Source organism: Fukomys damarensis, unplaced genomic scaffold (genome assembly GCF_012274545.1).
Source record: "Fukomys damarensis isolate Sample0158 unplaced genomic scaffold, DMR_v1.0_HiC HiC_scaffold_4, whole genome shotgun sequence".
In the NCBI taxonomy this organism is placed as follows: domain Eukaryota; kingdom Metazoa; phylum Chordata; class Mammalia; order Rodentia; family Bathyergidae; genus Fukomys; species Fukomys damarensis.
The window spans coordinates 59,850,328-59,874,488 of record NW_022900916.1 but is presented as its reverse complement, the minus strand read 5'-3'; the positions used below and the strand labels follow the sequence as shown (position 1 = coordinate 59,874,488).

Here is a 24,161-nt window from a genome sequence, read left to right as displayed (position 1 = left end):
CCTACTTAAGAAGAGGAGGAAAGGTTAAAGAAGATGACAGGGCAGAGGGATTATGAGTAGGGCAACCTATACTCCTATCCTTTGGGTAAGAATAGTTTATTTGCCTCTAAATTTGAGCCATCCCACGGGGGCCTCTTCCAACAAGATGTCATACTGGGAGAGGGAACTCTGTTTTAGTCACTTTCTTGTCACTGAGACATAATACCTGACACTTACACTGTAAGGAAGAGGTTTACTTTGGCTCACAGTCCATGGCTGGGTGGCAACAGCACAGAAATCACCAGGCAGAAGGACCAGGCAGAGGCAAACTGCTCCTTTCAGGGTGGTCAAGAAGTAGGGAGAGGAGGGAGAGCCGGTCAGAGATGTGCCCTTCCGGGTCATACTCCCAGGGACCCTCCTCTTCCCTCAGCAGCACACCTTCTGACGGGATATCTGGCTGTTAGTGTAGTGGACCTGTGTTTCAGTCACATTCCAAAATCCCAGCCACTGCGAGCATGAGAGTCAGGGGTAGGGGTTGGGATCATTCTTGATCTAAACTATATCAGCCCTACTTGGATTAGAGCAGGGGCAAAGCGTACATGAGGTTAAGCCAGAATTAAATCTTGCATTGACATCTGAGAAGAGGGCACATCTTGTTAGCAACTGGTTTTGGTTACAGAACCACCAAGGAAAGGCTGTAACCATACATCTGTTAGCAAAAGATTTTAGCCCTTTCTACTCTGTACTGCGCCAACTCAGAAAAAGCTGAATTCATAAAATACACCAGAAATTTCTTTCCCATAACCTCCTGTAATTTTAATTTTGAGTCTCCAAATGGTTTGGCAGCAGGAATTGATATATAAAACAACCCCACATCCCCCTCCCAATCCTTCTGTCTAAATCCTAGGAGGTTTTGGCAGAGCTGAAGCACCACAGGAGCTGTCTGGTCCTTGTTATCATCTAAGCCCTGGTCTCACGCTAATCAAATGCCTATTTGTCTTCTCCCCTATAGCAAGACATCTTTAGACCCACTGGTTCTCTCTCTGCTGACTTCTACACCCTCTTGAGTGCATGAAAATTGGTTTGCTTTTGTGTCAGCTTCGAGTGCAGATAACGTCAGAGCCTCTGTGCTGTGCCTGGTGAACCACACTGGCACCTCTCTGCTTTTGCATCAGACTGGGCCCAGGGGAAATTCATGGCTTTGCCACTTTCCTGTGCAACCCCTGAAAAAGGACACATAATTCTTTCAGTCATCAGAACCCCCAAATTTCTTGGAAAGGTCTATCATCCAGCTTTTTCTAACAAGGCCTGGGAGAAAGCAGTGAAGGGTCAGCTCTCAGAAACCCTCTAGCACCTCAAATCTCTTAGTCGTCTCATCTCTAACTCTTTATTCTGCCCTAGTCTGGCAAGCTTCATCTAGTCCAGCTGATGTGATGCTCAGGGATAAAATATTTTTAGATTCTTCGGATGGAGTATGTTGTATATATGCTCTTAATTTCATTTTTTCTCTATTCCCTCAAGAGGCTAGACTTTTGAAACGTAAAACAAACTATAACTTTCTTTTGTGCCATTTTTCCTTTTAAGCAATGAAAACCACAAAACCTTACTGTCTAAAGGTTTCCATGGGCTGAAAAAGTAGAATTTTACCCTAATAAAAACTTTCAGCAAAACTTACTTCTAATTGAGCAGTGTTAATTAGGATATTAAAAAACTCCCCAAATCACCATCTGCAGAAGGGAAAAAAATCAATAGCCACTCCCTAATAAAAGTCATAAAAATGTGCTTTGACACATTGATTCTCATTAATGATGGGGTAAATATTATTCTTGTTTTGACCAAGAATGGCACACTTTTATTCATTCTCATCAATAGGGCTGGTTTAGCATCTCTGTCTCTTTCCGGTACTGGAGATTGAACCCAGTGCCTTTGCACCGAGGGACACCCCACCATTTGATAACTTTGTAAGATTTGCTACAGGGTCTTGCTATATGGGTTAGTCCTTTGGAAAACACATTAGGCAGAACCATCCTTTTTTAAAGTTTTTTTTTCAATTTTTATTTTGTATTATTACATGTTGGCAGTACATAATGATTACATTCCTCATAGGGAGTTGGTGCATATAAAATCTTAGTTGTTCATCCTTTTCCCTTCCCCTCCCTTCCTCCTCTTTCCTTCCATCTCTTGGTTGCCTTCCCACTTGCAAAAGATCTATTTCCCTATTTCCTATTATCTGTCTTTCATTTTGCTTTTTATATATACTTTATTTTTCTCATGTAAGAGAAACCATACAATATGTAGACTTGTGTGTCTGATTTATTTCACTTAACATTATGGTCTCAAGGTGCATCTATTTTCCTACAAATGATTTGAGTTTATTCTTCTTTATGGCAGACAGACATTAAAAAAGAACTGTGCCTAAACATCACCTTTTGTTTATCCATTCATCTGCTGATGAACCTATGTAGGCCAGGACCACTTTATTCATTTCAGATTTATTAGTGCCAAGTGCATAGGAAGTTGCTTAAGAGATGCTTATTGAATTAACCAGTAGAGGAAGCTGAAAGTGATGCAAGATAACTGCCCCGAGGCTGCATTTCACCGTCAGAACTAAGCAGGATTAACAATGCCTGACACATAATATCAATACAAAGAAAGACCTGTTACAAATGACCACACTAGTCCTATGTGTCCGGCAAATTTCACTGATCCCGATTCCCCTGTGTTTGGACTTGGGGGGAACATATGGCTCTGGACAGTCTCGTGATACCAATTCTTGCTTTGAGCTGCAGGCAGGGGCACTTGATTAGCAGTTGATTTCCATCAAAATTGTGAGAAGAGAAGAGAAATCATAATTCCTTGAACATGGCTTTTCTCCTGGACTGGACTGCTAGAGACTCAACATTGTGGTTGTAGAAGGTGATTTTGTCACACTGCTGTCAAGGGTCTTTCCATGAGCCCTAGCTGCTATGGCCACAGCTCACACTTCTCATGGTCGGACAATATTGGCCACGTCTGACCGTGAGGAGCATTCCGGCTTCTTGGTGGACTGTCACTCACCTAACTTGCCATGTGGTAACTATTATGTAATTTCTCTCTGCTCTTTTTAAACTTACCATACAATGACAAATTCACTTTTACCAGACATGTGGAAGTTTTGGAGTCTCTCAAGCCTAGAGCACACAATACAGAGCTTTGTGAAACACAGTGCCTATCAGTATTTTCCCATGGTACACAGCAGCCACCGAGGAGCCTTGAAGAACAGAACCATTATTGGCGTAGACAGTGTTCACCCTTGGTTTTTCAGATAAAACATTCTGGATGCGTAGTACCTGTCAAGAGAAGATCACTGTGAGCACAATGTATGAGCGAGTGGCTCTCTGGTGATGTTTTCTTCCCCATGTACTAGGGCATGTATATCTCTTCAGAGACCTATCTGAAACCATTCTCCCTCTGATGAAGATATGAAATCTATGCACTAAAATGAACTGGTTATCTGATGTTAGCCAAATTCCTCAAAAGAAAGCTTAAATGATTTTGATAATTCAGATATCCCCTAGAGAATGAGGTTACACTCGATGAACACACTTTACTTCCTCAGCAGACAGTGTCTCTGCCTCCATGGGGAGGGCCTTGCACTTGACTGAGCCCTATAGGGTGAGGGAGAGACTCAGGACAACAAGCTCAAGGGAGCTGAGTCAAGAAGCCACCCCAAACTGGTGACTGGGAGAATGATGGTTACCACAGCTGGACCCCCTCATATCTGTAAAGTTGCTAGGAAGCAGGAAACACACACTGTTCAGAATTCCAGCTGACACATCTATGTCTTGTGCTGGTATTGATCCCTAAACACTTAACTTTGCTAATCAGTGATTCCAGAAGCACTCAGGTTTCCAAAGACCCCGGATTAAATCCATTCAAACAAAACATGAGAGGAATTAAAGAAAAACAATCAGTAATTCATGAATTGTGAATCTTTATCAACATCTCTCCTCTTATCAGACTGGAGTTAGAGGATTTTTTTGGTGTGGCTGTTACTGAGTTTTGTTTTGTTTTGTTTTGTTTTAATTTTAAAGAAGATCCCGCACCTCCACCAAAATAGAGATGCGAAAACAAGTCCTGACCAATTTTTCAGTCATTCTGTGGGGTGCATTTGTATCATCTTAAAGCAAATGCTATAGTCATGTTTTTGTAGGAAAGTTGTATCTATAACTTGGTGATAGAGTGGGGTGCATATCTGAAGCAAGGAGTGTTTGCTAACTTGGGGTTACTGATTCCAGACTTAGGCTAGACTTTTGTTTCTTTTTATGTTTCACTGGTGCTCTTCTTTTTAAGAAGCTGGGACTAATATGTTAAGAGAAAAAATTTAACTGGAAAACAGCAATATCCTTCAGCAGAGCTAACTTTATGTTCTAAATTAGCCACTGGATCAATTACCAGGCTAGGATCTGAATCTCCCTCCTCAAACCTGTCTTCCTTGAAAACACATCTTTTCAACGAGGTCTGTTATGCTTTCTATTTAATATTTGGGCCTGCCTGACCTCTCGTTCACAATAATGCTGACTCTCTTTACCTGGATGTACTGTTTTTCCCATGGAACTTAGCATCTTCAGGCTTACTCTGTGATTCACTTATTTCCTAAGCTCATTGTTCAGTATCTGTTCTCCCCTCCCTAAAAGCAGACTTTCTGTTTGACTTTCTAATATATCCTAAGTATTAGAACAATATCTGGCATATGATAGGTGTGTAGTGAATGCGAAAATATAGCTCAGAATATGCTTGCCAAGAACTTACAGCTACAGTTAAATTCCCTAGAGAATTTTTTATTCTTAAATGTGATGCCACAGAAAACATGATGCTGTGTGCTATTGTTTTTAATGCCTCAGAAATTCAGTGACTTATATTATTGTTTTGCAAAAGATATTTGTATTAATGCATATCGATTATACAGAGTAATGGGTTCTACTGTGGGACTTTCATACATGGATATAACATTCATTGTTCTGTCTACCCCACATTACCCTCCTTTACCCTGTCTCTCCCTCCCTCCCCGCTTCTTAAGAGTCTGCTAGAAGAGCTATTTTTAAAAAAAAAAATTTTTTTTTTCTTTTTGAGACAGGCTTTTGTTGTGCAGTTCACAACTCATTATGTAGCTGAGGCTGGCCTCAAACTTGCAGAAGTCCTCCTGCCTCAGCCTTCTGAGTGCTCGGATTATAGGCATGTGCCACCACACCAGCCTAAATAGCCAAAAAAAATCTTCAAAACAAGACATTCTTTAACAGTTTCATATATATTACAACCTAGAGGCACAAAACTTTATTTATTTATTTATTTATTTATTTATTTGTTTATTTTTTTATTGGTACCAGGGATTGTACTTGGGTCCTGGAACTTATGAGGCAGGAGGAGGCACGACTGAGCTAAATCCCCAGCAAAAAAAATTTAGTTTTGAGGTTTCATTCATTTAAACGCTTTTATTTGAGGTTTAAATAAATAGGTAGTCTGAAAGGAGGTGATCTCATACATTCCCTGTCTCTCCCTCCCTCCCCGCTTCTTAAGAGTCTGCTAGAAGAGCTATTTTTAAAAAAAAAAATTTTTTTTTTCTTTTTGAGACAGGCTTTTGTTGTGCAGTTCACAACTCATTATGTAGCTGAGGCTGGCCTCAAACTTGCAGAAGTCCTCCTGCCTCAGCCTTCTGAGTGCTCGGATTATAGGCATGTGCCACCACACCAGCCTAAATAGCCAAAAAAAATCTTCAAAACAAGACATTCTTTAACAGTTTCATATATATTACAACCTAGAGGCACAAAACTTTATTTATTTATTTATTTATTTATTTATTTGTTTATTTTTTTATTGGTACCAGGGATTGTACTTGGGTCCTGGAACTTATGAGGCAGGAGGAGGCACGACTGAGCTAAATCCCCAGCAAAAAAAATTTAGTTTTGAGGTTTCATTCATTTAAACGCTTTTATTTGAGGTTTAAATAAATAGGTAGTCTGAAAGGAGGTGATCTCATACATGTCCCTATCTGACCACAGGACATAAAAACCGTAGGCAATCTAGGTCAATATGAATAATAAGTTCATATTTTCCCATTCCCCCCAACAGCAAATATAGTCCTTGCACGGATGAGACATATTGTTTGGGACTGATGTTATATTGGCACCTGCTGACCTGAAAGGGGTAAGGAATTATATCTCCCTTCCCTTTCAAAATCTCCACCAGAATCAAACGTCACCCACTTAAATCCTCTCCCATCATCTCAACAAATTGTTCATCCTCATAGCTTTGCCTGTGGCACTTACTTCTGATCCTGGGGGGTCATTAGGGTCATAGTTCAGCAGCTTCATGGCATTAGGATGGCATCCTCCCAAAATATCTCCTGTGCTAGGATCAACACTCAAGTTATCCACAAGGGTGTCCAATTGTATTACCTTCCAACAAGAGGGAAGTGGTGCAGGTGTTATCTCAACATTCTCCCTGTCCCACCCACTGTCCCCAGCCCCCAGCAATTCTGGGAACCTGAGATTATTGTTTTTAGGGCACTTAGGCATGTACACATAAAACAGAAGCATGATCTCACAGGTATTGCCCTCAAAGAATCATTCATCCTTCCTTCATTCAAGGAGGCTGATGGGACTGGAGCTAGAGACCATGTTGTGTGGGTGAGCCTGGGTGTTTTTACCTTCAGTGGGGTTAAATTCCAGTTAGCATGTTTTTCCATTATGTGAATGTTCTTAGCTGTTACATCAGCCACATAGATATACCTTTGAAGTAAATAACAGTGACATTTAAGCAAGTAGTAATGAGATTTGATGCTGACCCTTATTTTGGAGCCCAGATATGAAAATTCGGACTAGTTTGATGTACCACCACACTTGAAGTGCCTTTCTAAAGCACTGTAAAAGAAGATAATGGAGTGGTACTTTTAATATCCTTGAAATGTTTAGAAGGACTTTGAATATGAGAGATGACTATAAAGGACAAAATTGGCATTTCAGATGACATTCAGGTGCGATCTCATTTCTGAGAATTTACAAGTTTTTCTTTAAATCAAATGGAGATAAGTGGACCTCTTCTAAGGCCCAGAGAGTCGTATTTCCAAAATCTAGTGCTTGAAAAGAAGTATCAAATGACCATGAAGTTTGGTCACAATCATTTTTCCTTAAAGAGCAGGAACACTTACTGGTACTTTTCTCCAGGGTTCATCGTTCTTCATTATCTCAAATTTACATGTCTATATTCAAGGTTCTTCTCTTTTTAAAAAAATTCTTCAAGTTTCCAACACTTCTAAAGAGTTGTCTCATAAAATTGCGTGCTACTTAAAAAGAGTCAGGAAATACTTTGCTGCTACACATCATCAGTAGGTCTTCAATTTCTATGATTAAAATGCCCCTCTCCTTGTAGGCCTCACTCTCTAGTACAAGGTTTTAGATAACTGAACTTAGTAGAAGTGATTAAATACCTGCTAGCCTCATAAGGGGTACAGGTATTGTACATTTGTATAAATTTTCAATGTATTAGCAAAGTGTTTTTAGAGTCATACAAACATTTGGAACAAGGAGCTATTTTTTTCAGTCTGATCCCTCCTTATACTGGGGAATCTGAAGCACAAGACAATAAATGGTCTTCTTTAGATCACACACTAGTCTGAACGCCGACCACAACTGACCCCCCCGAATATAGTGACTTCTTTAGCCCAAGACACCTCTTAAGGGAAGGAGTTCACCAAAATATTAAAGGCAAGGGAAGAAAAATGATAAAAGAGCATACTTCTGGTCTAGTGAGGCTGTAATTCCATTGGCAGAATTAAATCCTTTGGCTACCACTTTGACCTCTGTTGGACTGTAGAATGCAACGTAAGTCCAGCGAAGACCTAAGATCGTCTCAAGGAGTGTCAAGAAAAAGCAGGTAAAATAGTGGTCTCTGGTGGCATAAAATTGTTCTGGTCCAACAGCCACAATGTCATTCACACTAGACAGGAGGAAAGATGGAGGGAGAGAGAGAAAGAGAGGGTGACCCATAGAGTATTTTAATATCTTGACTGTTGTCAAAATCACTAACACATCAATTTCAAAAAGTAACAATGAACTATTATACAAATAAACATCAAACTCCAAAGTCTAACATTAATAATGGTTGTCTGTGGCCCTTTTTATTTTCGTCCTTTAGGAATTAGACTTAAACATTAGGCATAAATGCATGACTTGCTTTGACTAATGAAATAAAATGTGTGTGGCTTCTGGGTAGAAGACTGTGAGAGCCAGTGAGTGATCCACCTGGTTTACATAGTAATGAGCACTGTCTGCATATGTCCCTAAATGAAACCAAGTCCCTTAGTCACCTACACGTCTATTGTGGTAAGACTGAGAAAACCAAATAAAACTAAACCAAATCAAACCACACTATGTGGTCTTGAGCCACAGGTGTTTCTTCCTGTTATCATAGCTTATTTCATTCCCTCTTGAGCATTATAGATGGGATTATGGGTGATCTTTCTTTTGTTTTTTAATGTAATTAGGAGCTTATTTATTTATTTGCATGAGGGATCAAACTCAGATCCTTGTGCTTGTGAGGCAGGAGACAGAACCACTGAGCTAAATCCCCAGCCCCTCATTAGGACCTTTTTTTCTGTTCCTCCTCCTCCTCCTCCTGGTCCTCCCTCATCTTGTTCTCTTCCTTTTTCTTCAAAAAGCCCAGTCTAGCTTCAAACTCCAGCTCTCAAATGTCCCTCCTGCATCAGCTAACCAAATAGCTATATTACTCCCACACCACTAAAAGATCTTTAAATGAAGCAAACATTATTTTTACAATCAATAAAAACAGTAATCATTTCCATTTTGAAAAAGAAAAATGGAAAGGAAGATTCAGGGGTTTTAGATTAAATTTTAGGGAAGCAAATTTGGAGGGATTTGGGAATACTTTGAGGTTTGATATATAACACCCTCCCCAAGGTCATGGGCTATGACCCTCTCATGTCCTAGTTTAACTGTTCCTTCTTCCCAAAACTCTTGCCTCCTACCATAAGTTAAATTCCCTCACAACATGTTTCCCAGCGTTCTGCTCTGCCTGCTGTCCGTGCTTGGTCAGTGTGTGAAGCAAGTCACCCCTGCAGCTCCACTTCAGATTTCTGTCCCCACCTATCTTGTTCCAGCTGCCTCTGTTTCCCACAGGTGCCACCGACAGTGGCATACCTCATGAGGCTCCCTTCCAGGCTCTCAGGTTGATGTCAAAGCACAGGCTACCGCCTGATCTGACTTGCACATAGACGTCCGAGACTATGGAGGAGATTAAGGACTCTTGAGGCAAACTTCTGACTAATGGGAGGAGGGGCTGTGGATTAAACTCTTCTTCTCTCAGCCATATTGCTCTGAAATGAAGCTCATGCATCTTACTGGAGGACAGTTCCATGATTTCAAGCCTTCAGTTGAACTTAGGAATAGTTGGTTTGTTAATACTTTTGCTAGGGCTTTCTCTGTGTATGAGTTTCCTATGGCTGCCAGAGCAAGCCATCACCAACTGCACGGCTTAAAAGAGGGAAAGCTATTGTTTCACAGTGCTGGAGACCAGGGGTCTGAATTCAAGATGTTGGCAAGGACATTTTCCCGCTGAAAGTTCTGTGGAGGGATCTTTACATGTCTTCTCCAGCAACTGATAGCCCAAGGCATCCATTGGCTTATAGAAAATTCACCGTCATGTCAAAACTGCTGCACCTCATGTTAGTCTCCCTGAATATATGTCTTCTTCTAAGGATGCCAGCCATAGTGGATTGAGTGTACCCTACTCTAGTTTGACTTCATCTTTAATAATATAAACAACGGGCCTATTTCTAAGTAAGGTCATAGTCTGAGGCATAGGTAAATGAGATCGCAGCGTATCTTCCTGCAGAACACAATTTAACTCATAATCTTCCTCCTTCCCTGTTTCAGGCTGGTCTCTGATTTCTGCTTCCTGGGACTGAACTTCCTAATAAAGTGGTCCATAAGAGGCTTTCTTTCAGGCTGTGCTTTCTAGGGGTCTCTTCCTGTGAAGTAATATGCTGCAGCATTTGCTCCTCACTGACCACCACTGGGCAAGTCAGTCCTGTGAGAGAACCCTCACCGGTGACTGAGGAAAGTGAGCACATCTTAAGTGATTCGTCCATACCTCCCAGTAACTCCCTGGCAGGTCTAGTCCACTATGGCCTCAGAAACCAACACACCGCATTATGGGAAAAGCTCGATAACCCCAACACTCTTGCTCTGTGTGCTCTCTGCTTCCACTGCCCTCAAATGCAACGGGAAGAAATTCACAGGTGATGCTGAAAAAGTGAACCAATGCAATGAGCTTCCTCACATTTCTTCCCTATGGAAAAGACAACCTCTATGATTTCAGAACCAGCACTTTGGTGTTGAGCTTCTTTTACAAAACACAGATTTTTCATTGTTTGCTACAGACTAGAAATGGGCAATTTATCCACTAAAAGAACTTACTGTTTTTTTCTGAAAGCAGTAAGAAAGATGCTCATCATTGCAAATGGGAGCTTGTCTTCTAATTCAGATGGACTCAGGTTGCCATTATGGTCATGCTAGTTAAAAACTGTGTGATGTGCAGAAGTTACCTAGCCCAAAACTTCCTGGTCTTATAGCTATACTAAAAGTTGTTATGAAAAGAAAGTTAAATTAAAGATTTTGGCATAATGCCCAATACATAGTCAACATTTAATAAATGCATTTCTTATAAGTACCCATGGGCTTTACCAAATTCCATTTAAAACCTCTTATTGAACAAAGAAATGGCCCTTGTGGAGGCTGGTTTAACGCCCAGTGGGTGAGGCTCCTAGAATACAATTAGAAAAGGGAGTAGGTGTTTAAAGACTCCCCAATAGTAGGTATTGAGTTGCTGTGGTAAAGAGGATAGAATTAGAGCTGGGAATCTAATTGAACACCTTTATGGGATTAAAACGCTTTCAAAAAGTTGAAAAATATAGGGATATTCAATACTGAACACAGCAATTTCTGGTGAGGTGTTGGGCAGTGTCACCATGGGAATCTTTAAAGAGCTTTAGAAAAAATTGCTGCAAAACAACAAGTTTAAGAAAGCCTGCTGAACCAAAGGGGAAAAAGTCACACAGTGGTGGTGCAAAATAAATAGAAGTACACAAGCCTTTAATTCTGTACCTCTTGAGAAGTTTATGTCTTACAGTTTTCAGGTGTAGGAGAGAGCGTTGGTGTTCTTCAAATTTAAATATCTCCACAGTGGACTTCATGTGAGGATGATTCACAACATAGAGATACACGGTGCCATCTAAATAGAAAAAAGCCATAGTTTTTAAGAAGTTTTCTTCCATTGCAACCATCACCAGACTTCTGAAAATACTTGGTCACCTCTAGGGCTATTGGCTACACTTTGTTTTGAGACAGGGTCTCACCCAGTTGCACAGGCTGGTCTTAGATTCCTGCCTCAGAACAGTTGGTGGCTCAGACTGTAGCTGTGCACCACTACGGCCTCAGAGAGGGTTTTCTTCATCTGTTTTGACTTTGGTCCTCACAGTCCACTGGACAGATTATTAAAACGAATGAAGAAATTGAAGCTCAACAGGAAATGACACAGCAATTTCCCCACGTCCTGGTGGCTGAGCCAAGCACAAATGTTTGTTCAGTGCAAGGTCTGTTCCAGCTTTCAATTCTTTCTAAAAAGAAGGTAAGGAACCCCAGTGGTGCACACACATGGATGTGGTTTCCCCAGACAGATCTTCCATAAACGGGTGCAAGCAAACAAAGTTTTGCTGAAAAATTTTTGTATGCCTGACCACAGTTTGCATTCCAACAACACAAGTTGGAGAACTGTCAGGGCAGTGTATACCTTAACATAAGCAACATCTCCCAAGCAGACAATGAACTTCCAGAACAAGTCACCTACCTAACAATGCAATAACAACACTTAACCCAAGGGGTGTGCAAGGTAAACATGAATGCAAAGGGGAAAAAAACCTAGAATTTCTGGGTATCACTGCCCTCAAGCATGTTTGCTTACGTATTTTCATACTGAAATATGAACTGCCGTGAACAGGGTTGAAGGGAGCAAGCTGGCCTCTCAGGCTACTGCTTTTAGACTTTTCAGGAGATCCAGTCTGACAAGCTCTGGAGTTTCAGTTAATTATCTTTTGTTGTCCAATAAAACCACCTCCACTGAGTTTTACTTGCCAATACATTGCAACTCCACTATGTGTTTGAAAAAATTAAAACTTCAAGACAATTTTGAATTTTGACTCTTCAATTTGGCTTTCTCTTCGTGTAGGTATTTTTAGTGAAATTTCGCTATTTTCATTTTCCTACGTATTTAATGTACTAAAAAATATAGAAAATTTAAATTGGCTTGAAATTATAAACTATAAACAAGTAAAAAAGAACATTAGAAGCCAGGCATGGTGGGGCACTCCTATAACCTCAGCACTCAGGAGGCTGAGGCAGGAGGATCACTGTCAGTTCGAGACCAGCCTGGGCCATATAGTGAGTTGCAGGTCAGTCTCAATTATCTAGTAAGACCCTGTCTCAAAAAACCAAAAAAAAAAAAAAAATTAAAAAGTTTTTGTTTAAAAAGTGAATACAGCAGATGTGGTGGTGCACACCTATAATCCCAGCACACTCAAGAGGCTGAGGCAGAAGGACCACCACAAGTGGAGGGGCAGCTTGGAGGATGTAGTGAGTTCAGGGCTGGCCTGAACTACCTAGCAAGACCCTGTCTCAAAACAAACAAACAAATAAACAAAAATAGTGTATACAATATTGTGCTTTTATAATAGTTTTTTGAGATATAATTCCTATATCATTAAATCCAGTCTTGTAAAATGTAAAATTTAGTGACTTTAGTATGTTCTCAGAATTGTGCAACTGTAACACTGCCTTTAGTTTCAAAATATTTTCATAACCTCAAAGGGAAGTCATATATCTACTCACTTATCACGCCCCCGTTTCCACTCCTCCTGCTGTCTGCTTTCTGTCTCTGAATCTGCCTATTCTGGACACTTATGTAGACAGAATTACATAATATGTGACCTTTAGTAATTAAATTACTTCACTTAGCATAGGACTTGCAAGGTGCATGTACTATATGTTGCTGCATGCACCAGTAGTTAATTTTTTGTCAAATAATATTTTGTTGTATAAATAAACAACATTGTCTTTTTTCATTCATTGGTTGGTTGTTAAGCATTTGGTATTAGGGTTAATGTTGCCATGAATATTTACATACAAATTTTGTGAATATGTTTCCAGTTTTCTTCTTGGGTACAAACCAAAGAGCAGAGTTGTTAAGTCATATGATAATTTGGTTTGACACAGTTAAGGACCTACTAGACTGCTTTTTAATGTGGCCACATCATTTCACAATTTCACCAGTAAAGCGTGATGGCTCTAAAGTCTCAATATCTTGGCCTACAATCCCGATTGCTTAATTTTATTACTGTCATCATAGTGGAAAAGAAAAAGCAATGCATTTTGATTTTGAATTTGAATGGCTAAAGGTGCTGACTGTTTTTTCATGTGCTTTTTGGCCATTTGTATGTCTTCTTAGGAGAGATATCTATTCAGATCCCTGTCTACTTCTAATTTGGGTCATTTGTCTTATTTCTGAATTGTAAGGTTTATTTCTATAACATAGAAATATTATTAGATGTGTTATTTAGCAAATAATATTGCTTATCCTTTGGACTTTTGTACACTCCTAATTATTTTTGAGATACAAAAAATTCTAATTTACATAAGTCCAATTTATTTTTTCCTATGTCTTTATATTGTTTTTTTAATATTACATACATTTTCAAAGGGTCTTTAGTTTATATGTTGCATTTCTAAGAGCAGTATTCAAACAAGTTACAATAGGGAAATAAATAGAAAAGTGGAGACGCACAGAGGCAAGCGACAAAGAAGGTGCCTCCCTACCCATGGTGGTCTACTAGTTTGTTCTCAGACTATGAGAGGATAAGAAGAACCTCTGATTGAGTTGGGAACCATCTATATTGAATTCATGGGCCCAGATCATGTGTGAGAGGGTTCCACTGAAAGTGAGCAAGACTGGGGCCCTCCCAGGGAGAAACACACCAGTGAAGCAGAACAGCAAATGCTGTGCACCTTGCCCTAGGCTAATTAGAACCTGTAGAGATAGCAGTGGCCATGGAAAGGGAGAGCAGGGGTGCAAGTAGGGAGTCTGATTACAGCACAACACCCCTTCCTCCTCCAAGTGGTATGAGAGAGGGGAGAGATGTGCTAGAGGAGTGGAAAACAGGAGGCTGTGTAAGGACTGGGAAGGACCAACTGACTGCAGGATTCAGAGCAGTCTTGGGCAATGGCCACACAGACATACAGAGTAAGGAGACTGGGGCGGGTCCCCAAGGGACATTCAGAGAGTTACTGACTGAAGACTTGGGCCCCAGCCTCACAGCCATCTGGCAAGATGGCTGGAAATTTTGTGGAGCTGAGAGTAGACTTGGTGCATCATAGATTTTTGGCTCTGACCTAGACTCTATCATAGAAGTGTGGACAACAGAGGACAGCTACAGAATTGTGGTCAGAAAAAGTTTGTGCTTTGTTGTTGATATGAGTTTTTGTGTTTTGTTTTGTTTTGGTTGGTTGTTTGAGTTTTTTATTTTTGTTGTTTATTTTGTATTGTTTTGCTCATTGTTGTAATTTTTTCTCTTCTCTTGGCTTTTTAAAAATTTTTTCCTGTGAGGAACACTTGTCTCTAGTTTTTCTGATTTGCTTTGATCTTCTTTTAATTTCCCCCCATTCTTTCTCTCCTGTCTTCATCTCCATTTTCTCAAAGCTTGAGTAATCTTCCTTTGTCCTTCAGCTTTGCTTCAAATATCTTTATTTTCATTTATTTCTGCATTTCCCCTCCCCCCTTGTCTCTCTTAAATCCTTCCCCCCGGAGATAAAATCACTACTAAGGGGAAATTCACTGCAGACATATAACGAAAGATTTTTGCTCTTATAGTTAATGCTACTAAATTAATAGTCACTATAGTTTGTTAGTTTCTAGGCTGTGTTTGATGTATTATTATTATTGGTAATTGTACTACTTAAGGCAGGGAGTCATACCTGGTGTGATCAGTTGTTCTTCCTTGTATGACAACATTGTTATCATCTGGGGTCATAATTGTGATTGTCTAGGGTCTGTTATCAAAGGACTGGGAGCTGGGCCAAGCAGACAACAACTTCTCACCCCTAATAAATTAGGAAGTTAGGATCTTGGGACAGACTCAAAGGCCAAGAGCCAGCTACCCCTAGAACACATCTCAGAAGAATGGTTATTTCCTAGGGAGATCTAAATAATAGTGATAAAGCTACCTACCATAAGCAATTTACAACCATCTCAGAGAAAATAACTTTTAAAAAAAAGGAAAAAATGACAAGACACAGAAGTATGATACAACCCCAGATCTCCAGCCCACACAGGCCAAGTCCAGGGGACAATAAGGTGGAGAAAATCAGAAGGCACCAAGACGAATTTTCTGAAATGGTAGCAGTGGAAGTAACAAAGCAGATGAATGAGGCTACAGAAAAAAATAAGATCAGAAATAATTTCTTAGGTTACAAAAAAGATGATGGCCATAAGAAGGACTTGGCTAAAGAATTTAGATTAGACAGAGGTTTAAAAAAAAACAGAGGTACGTAGGGGAAGGATAAAAACTGTGAATGTCCAAAATAGGAAAGAAATGGAATCCATGAAACAAATTAATACAGATATCCAAGATATTAAAAATTCTTTTGAAAGTATAGACAGTAGAATGAACTAATGTGAGAACAGAATATCAGGTTTAGAAGTTATGATTGTGGTTAGCAACTATGAAAAGAAAGATTTCTTTAAAATAGCAAGATAGTCTGAAAAATCAATCCTGGTAAGGGGAAAAAATGAGAATCAAGACCTGTCATGTAAAGGTACAAGATCCCAATGATGGATGTAACTGTACTGTATACCTAAAATGTACCAATAAACTCAATGAGAGAAAATAAAATCAATCCAACAGTGGAGGTATGTAGAAGAAATAATAAAAAATCTACACCAATGGATATAATAGTCAAGACTGCAGAAATTCAGAATAAGAGCAGAACATTAAAAGCTCTTAGAGAAAAGAAACAAATCACCCATAAAGAAAAACCCATTAGAATCACAGCACACTTCTCAACATGAACTTTTAATTCAAGGAGAGCTTAGACTAAAGTAGTTAAAGTTCTAAAAGAAAACAATCTCCAACCCAGATTGATGTACTCTGCAAAACTATCTTTTAAAATTAATGGGGAAATAAGATACTTCCATGACAATACCTGAAGAAATTCATAACTACTAAGCTAGTACTCCAAAGTGTTCTGAAGGAAGTTCTAGAAAGTGCCCCCCCAAACCCCCCAAACAAACCAAAACAGGGGCTAGGGGTTAGGCCAAATAGGCAGCAATTTTTCATTCCCGATAAACAGAAGAGGTAGGATTTTGCAACACACTCAAAAACCAAAACCCAAAACCCAGGTAAACTTGGAGGACATCTCTGAGAAACCATTTCCTAAGGTTTCTCAATACTAGCAATAAAGATACCTACTATAAACAAGTTACAAGCTTTAGCAAAGGGGGAAATGAAGTGGAAGAACTCAAAATCCAACCACCTATACTCTTTAAAGTGGTAACAGTGGAAGTAACAAACCAAATGGATGAAGCTATAGAAAAAATTAAATCAGAAGTAAATTTTCAGATACCTTCAGAAATGATGGCCATAATGAAGGGAAGATTAGTGAATCTAGAAAAGATACAGATAAAAAAAATAGAGGATCTTAGGAAAATGATAGAAACCATGAACGCTCAACACAGGAAAGAAACAGCATCTATAAAACAGATTCAATTAGAAATCCAGGAGATTAAAAATTCCATTGAAAGTGTATGCAGCAGAATGAACCAAAGACAGGACATAATTTCAGATCTAGAAGACAGGTTTGCAGTTAGCAAACAGGAAAAGAAACATTACCTAAAAAGAGCAAGGTAGTATGAAAAATTAATCCAAGAGTGGCTAGAAGATGCAAAGAAGAATAACATAAGATTGATCAGACTTGATGAAAAATCAGGAGATAATGAAAATAACAACAACAACAAAAAAAACCTGTTCACAGAAGTAATGGCAGAAAATTTCCCAGGCATGGAAAAAGAATTTGATATAGATAAATGAGGCATATAGAAATCCAATTAGCCATGCTAAAAAAAACATCTACCCCAATGCATATAATAGTCAGAAACCCAGAAATTCACAAAAACAGAATATTTAAAGCTGTTAGAGAAAAGAAACAAAATACTTATAAAAGAAAGTCCATCAGTATAACAGCAGACTTCTCAACACAAACCCTTAAGTCAAGAAGAGTTTGGACTGAAGTATTTTGAGCCCCAAAAGAAAAGAACCTCCAGCCTGGATTGATGGAACCTGCAAAACCATCTTTCAAAATTGATAGAGAAATAAGACAAAGAACACCTGGAGAAATTCATGGCCCCCAAACCAGCACTACAAAATGTTCTCAAGGACATTCTAGAAAGAGATAATGTAGACTACAACTTCATCAACCCCAAGAGAATGAATCCACCAGCCAAGGCAAATAACCAAACAAAGGGGAAATAAAGGGAACCAATAACAGGAAAATAACATGACATGGATAAGTCAATAGATAACAGATTTTATCATCAATGTAAATGGTGCCAATTTAGCAATCAAAAGAAACAGACTGGTGAACAGATCAAGAAGCAAGATCCAACAATATGCTGCATACAACAAACACAACTAATTCAAAAAGAAAATCATAGACTGCATTGAATCTGTATAGCAGTTTTGGTAATATGGCAAATTTTCACTATGTTGATTCTTCCTACCCAGGAGCAGGGGAAATCTTTCCATTTTCTCACATCCTCTTCAATCTCTTTTTTCAGAGTGCTGTAGTTTTCAGAGTAGAAGTCTTTTGCTTCTTTTCTTAGATTGATTCCTAGATACTTCATTTTTTTGGATGCTATTGTGAAATGAATTGTTTCCCTAAATTCTCTCTCAGTGAGTCTATTATTTGTATACTAGAAGGCTATTGATTTTTGGGTGTTGACCTTGCATCCAGCTACTCTGCTAAAAGTGTCAATTAAGTCTAGAAGTCTTTTGGTAGAGTTTTTTGGGTCTTCAATATAGAGTATCATACCATCAGCAAATAATGACAGTTTAACTTCTTCCCTTTCTATCATTATTGTTTTAATTTCTTTCTCTTGTCTAATTGCTATGGCTAATGTTTCCAGAACTATATCAAAGAGGAGTAGTAATAATGGGCATTCTTGTCGTGTTCCTGAATTTAACTTGAAGCTTTTCAGTTTTGGGCCATTTAATATGATGTTGGCTGTTGGTTTTTCATAGATAGCCTTCATTAAGTTGAGACATAGACCATCTATGCCAATTTTTTGCAGGCTTTTTATCATGAATGGGTGTTGAATGTTGTCAAATGTTTTTTCTGCATCTATCAAGAGGATCTTATGGTTTTTGTCCTTGACTCTGTTAATATAGTGTATTACATTTATTGACTTACATATGTTGAACCATCCTTGCATCCCTGGAATGAATCTGACTTGGTCAGGATGTATGACGTTCTTGATAATCCTCTGTATTCTGTTTGCTAGTATCTATTAATGATTTTTGCATCTATATTCATTAAGGAGATTGGTCTGTAGTTCTCTTTTTTAGTTGCATTTTTCCCTGGTTTGTGAATCAAAGTGATACTTGCTTCCAGGAATGAATTTGGAAGTATAGCTTCCCTTTCAATTTCATTGAAAAATCTGAAGAGTAATGGTAGTAGTTCTTCTCTAAATGTCTTGTAAAATTCAGCAGTGAATCCATCAGAACCTGGGCTTTTCTTTGTTCATAAGTTTTCAATTACATTTTCAATTTCACTGATTGTGATTGGGGTATTTAAAATGTTTTTATCTTCTTCGTTCAACTTTGGTAATTCATAAGTATCTAGAAATATGTCCATTTCTTCTGTGTTTTCCATTTTATTGGAGTACAGTTTCTCAAAGTAGGTATTGACTATCCTCTGGATTTCTGTTGGATCTGTCGTGACTTCACCTTTTTCATTCTTAATTGCATGGATCTGAGCCTTTTCTTTCCTTTTTTTGATAAGGTAAGCTAAGGGTTTATCAATTTTATTTATTCTTTCAAAAAACCAACTCTTCAATTCATTTATTTTTGTATCATTCTCTTAGTTTCCATTGTATTGATTTCTGCTTGAATCTTTATAATTTACTCTCTTGTTAGAGCTTGGGGTTTATTGCTCTTGTTTTTCTAGGAGTCTAAGATTCATCATTAGGTTGTTTATTTGAGCTCACTCTGTTTTCCTAGTGTGGGCATTCAGTGCTATGAATTTTCCACATAGATCTGCTTTCACTGTGTCCCACAGATTCCTGTATGTTGTACTGACATTTTCATTTATTTGTAAAAACTGCCTGATTATTTGTAAAAACTGCCTGGAGGAGAGTGCTGTTCAATTTCCATGTGTTTTTTGAAGTTCCTACAGTTTTTTGTGCTATTGAGCTTCAGCTTGATTGCATTATGATCTGGTAATATACAGATGAAAACAACACTGAGATTCCACCTCACCTTACAAAGAATGGCTGCTATCAAGAAATCAACCAATAACAAATGTTGGAAGGGTTGTGAGGAGAAAGGAACCCTTCTCCATTGTTGGTGGGAGTGCAGATTGGTGCAACCACTATGGAAATCAATATGCAGATACCTCAAAGAGCTCGGACTAGAGGTTTCATTTGACCCAAGCATCCCTCTGCTGGGTTTCTTTCCAAAAGAATTAAAAGAATCATATCACAGTGATATATGTGCACCTATGTTTATAGCAACACAGTTTGTAATAGCTAAAACATGGAAACAGCCCATTTGCCCATCAGTTGGAAACTGGATAAAGAAGATGTGGTTTTTCTATGAAATGGAATATTACTCAGCCATAAAGAATGAGAAAATAGATTAATTCATAGGAAAATGGATACATATTGAGGATATACTCCTAAGTGAAATAAATAAGTCACACATGTGTAAATACCGAATAGTTTCTCTGGTGTGGAAACTATAATAGTACATAAGATCCTAATGAGATAAAATTGACAATGTGAAATAGGAAGAAAAAGGCTAAAGGTGTAGGGAAAGTAGGAAGGGTAGGGGAAAGGTAATAAGGGAAAATAAAACCATTGAGAAAATGAAAAAATGGAAATAAAGTATTTGTAAATGGGGAGGGGAGGAGGGGGAGAAGGGAGGGCAGGGACAAGGCGAAACAATGAGAACCAAGACCTGTCATGTAAAGGTACAAGATCTCAATGATGAATGTAACTGTACTGTATAATACCTAAAATGTACCAATAAACTCAATTAAAAAAAATAAAGTACTAGGGCCGGGGATTTAGCTCAGCAGTTTGGTGGCCTGCCTTGCAAGCACAAGAACCCAAGTTCAATCCCAGGTACCAAAAAAAAAAAAAAAAAAAAAAATCATAGACTGAAAGTTAAAAGATACAAAACAATATTCCATGAAACAGGAACCTGGAAAAAAGAGGGTTAGCTATTCTATTTGAAGACAAAGTGGACTTTAAGTCAAGACTGATTATGAGAGACAAAAGAAGATCACTACATCCTTGTTAAGGGAAGACTTCAAGAGGAATAGATGACAAACATAAATATATATGCACCAAATACCAGCACAATCAACTATATTAATCAAATATTAATGGAAATGACAAATCAAATAAGCACTAATACAATTGTAACAGAGGATCTCAATAGCTCACTGTCACAAATAAATCAACTAGACAGAAAAATCAAGAAATATCAGAACTGAACCAAATGTTTGAACAAATGATTTAGTAGATGTCTGTAGACTATTCCATCCCACAACATTGGAATATACATTCTTCTCAGCTACACAAAGGACATTCACCAAAAGAAATCACATACTAACTCATAGAACATGCTTAAGTAAAATGCAAATGAATTAAAATTATCCCATGCATATTGTAAGACCATAGCGCAATGAAATTGGAAATCAATGGCAAAAGAAACCACAAGAACTTCATAAATACATGGAAATTAAATAACACCGTCCTGAACAACCAATGGGTCACAGATGCAATTAAAGAAGAAACCAAACAGTTTGTACAATTAAAGGATAATGGCAGTACAATGTACCAGAATTTATGAGACAGAGTGACAGCAGTCCTCTGAGGGAAATTTATAATGGTAAACTCCCACATCAGAAAAATACAACAAGCTCAAATAAATAACCTAATATCTAAACTCAATCTTCCAGAAAAGAGCAAGTCAAGCCCAAAGCTCACACAAGAAAGGAAAGTACAAAGATTAGAGAAGAAATTAATGTAATTGATGCTAAGTAAACAATATAAAAAATCAATTAATCATAGTTAGTTCTTTGAAAGATTAAATAATACTGATAAATATTTAGCCATACTTTTCCAAAAAAGAAAAGACCAAAATCCATGAAATTAGGAACAGAAAAGGTGAAAGCACAGTGTGTCTTGCAGCAATCCAGAAGACCATTAATACCTACTTTGAGAACATGTATCCTAGTAAGATCAAAAACACAGAAAAAATGGACAGATATCTAGATACATAGAAACATTCTAAATAACTCATATCAGTGAATGAAGTTGAATATGTACTTAAAAACCTACCAACTGCTGTATTCTACAAGAAATTTAGAGATCAAATGCTACTACTCTCAGACTCTTTAATAAAATTGAAAAGGCAGTAACACCTGCAAACTCATTAGTGGAAGCAAGCATTACCCAGATATCAAAACGAAAGAAGATGGCTGGGGATTTGGCTCAGAGGCTCTGCTAAGTTCTTTGCAAGCAGAAGGGCCCCAGTTTGATCCCTAGTACCAAAAACAAAATAAAACAAAACAAACAAACAAAAAACAGAGAAGGATCCAACCAAAAAAGAGTGCTACAATCCAGTCTCCCTAATGTACATAGATGCAAAATACAGTAAGTCATCAAGATTAAACACCATGGCCAGGCAGAATTCATCCCAGGGATTCAGGAATAGCTCAACATATGCAAATCAATAACTGTCATACACCATATTAACAGAGCCAAAGACAAAACCCACATGATAATCTCAATAGATGAAAAAAAAAACATTTGACAAATTCCAACAACCATTCATATAAGAAAAAAAAATCTACAGAAAATTGGAATAGATGTTTTTTATCTCACTTTGATAAAAGCCATCTATGACAAACCAACAACCAGCATCATACTAAATGGTCAAAAACTGAAAGCTTTCACTGTAAAACCAGGAACAAGACAAGGATGTCCATTATCACCACTCCTATTCAATATATTTCTGAAAACATTAGGTGGAGCAATTAGACAAGATAAATAAATAAAAGGAATAAAGATAGAAAAGGATGAAGTTAAATTATCATTATTTGCAACTGATACAATATTCTACAGAGAAGACTCTCAAAATTTCACCAGGAAACTCCTAGATTTAATAACTAAATTCAGTAGGATACATGGACACAAAATCAACATTCAAAAATCAGTAGCATTCCTGCACACAAATAACAAACTCACTGAAAGAAAATTTAAGGAAACCACACTTTTCTCAATAGCATAAAAAAATGAAATACTTAGGAATCCATCGGATGGAGGAGATAAGAGAACTTTACACTGAAAACTATAGTACTCCAAAAAAAGAGATTGAAGAGGGTATTAGAAAATGGAGACACATCTGTCCTTCTTGGGTAGGAAGAATCAATATAGTGAAAATGGCTATACTTCCTAAATTGCTATACATATTTAATACAATTCTAATAAAAATACCAACAGTATACCTCACAGAATTAGAGAAACCAATCCCAAAATTCATTTGGAACCAGAAGAGACCTAGAATAGCAAAAGCAATTCTGTACAACAAAGGCAAGGCAGTGGCCATCACAGTCACTGACTTGAAATTATACTCCAGATCTACAGTGATAAAAACAGCATGGTACTGGCAAAAATAAAACCAAACCAAACCAAACCGAACCACAGAACTGAGGATCAATGGGACAGATTAGAAGACACAGAAACAACTCTAAACATACTCAGCTAATTTATCTTTCACAAAAAGGCTGCATATCTTCACTGGAAGAAAGACAGCCTCTTTAATAAATGGTGCTAGAAAAACTGGTTTTCCACATACCAAAGATTAAACCTAGACCTGTATTTCTCACCACACCCTAATCTCAAATCAAAGTAGATCAAAGGCCCAAATATTAAAACAGAAGTCCAGCCCTATTTAAAAGTAGAATAGGTAGAACTCTTGAAGATATAGGTGTAGGCAAAGACTTTATGAGAAAAACTCCAATTACAAAGGAAATAATATAGTCAACACATGAGATCTCATCTTGTTAAAGAGCTTTAGCACAGCAAAAGAGACAGAGTGAGAAACAATCTACAGAGTGGGAAAACTTCTGCTAGCTGTTCCTCAGACAAAGGGCTAACATCTAGAATATATAAAGGACTCAAAAATATCAGACCCCCCAAATTTAAAGACCCAATCCAAAAATGGGCGTCTGAAATGAATACAAATATGAACTTCTCAGATGAAAAAGTAGAAATGGCAAACAAATATATAAAAAATGTTCAACACCACTTGTCATTTGAGACATGCAAATTAAAACAACACTGAGGTTCCATCTCACTCCAGAAAGACTGTCTATTATGAAGAAATCAACCAATAACGAATGCTAGAGGGATTGTGGGGAAGAAAGGAACCCTTTTCTACTGTTGGTGAGAGGGTAGACTGGTGCAACCACTGTGGAAATCAGTGTGGAAATTCCTCGAAAAACTAAAACTAGAGGCTCCATTTGACCCAGCTATTCCTCTTATTGGTATCTTCCTGAAAGAATTGAAAGCATCATGTCACAGTGATATATGTACACTCATGTACATATGTTTACAGCAGCACAATCTATAATAGCTAAATCTTAGAATTAGCCCAAATGCTCATCAATAGATGAATGAATAAAGAAAATGTGGTATTTTTATACAGTGAAGTATTTTCTTCTATAAAGAAAGATAAAATGAGATTTAAAGGAAAATGGATGCACCTTGAGGCCATACTTTTTTTTTTTTTTTTT

General features: G+C 38.0%; 1 protein-coding gene across 1 annotated transcript in view; it reads right to left on the bottom strand.

The window, feature by feature from the left end:
- Window positions 1-2,329: 2,329 nt before the first annotated feature.
- The window catches only part of Pon3 (paraoxonase 3), a 30,870-nt gene continuing 9,038 nt past the window's right edge, over window positions 2,330-24,161 (bottom strand). Inside the window, exons 5-9 of the mRNA XM_010603415.2 lie at window positions 11,139-11,265; window positions 7,753-7,953; window positions 6,665-6,746; window positions 6,285-6,413; window positions 2,330-3,308 (exon numbers count right to left, since the gene is read on the bottom strand). Coding sequence (XP_010601717.1) covers window positions 3,150-3,308; window positions 6,285-6,413; window positions 6,665-6,746; window positions 7,753-7,953; window positions 11,139-11,265 — 698 coding nt within the window. The 3' untranslated portion in view covers window positions 2,330-3,149. The remainder of the gene's footprint in view (window positions 3,309-6,284; window positions 6,414-6,664; window positions 6,747-7,752; window positions 7,954-11,138; window positions 11,266-24,161) is intronic.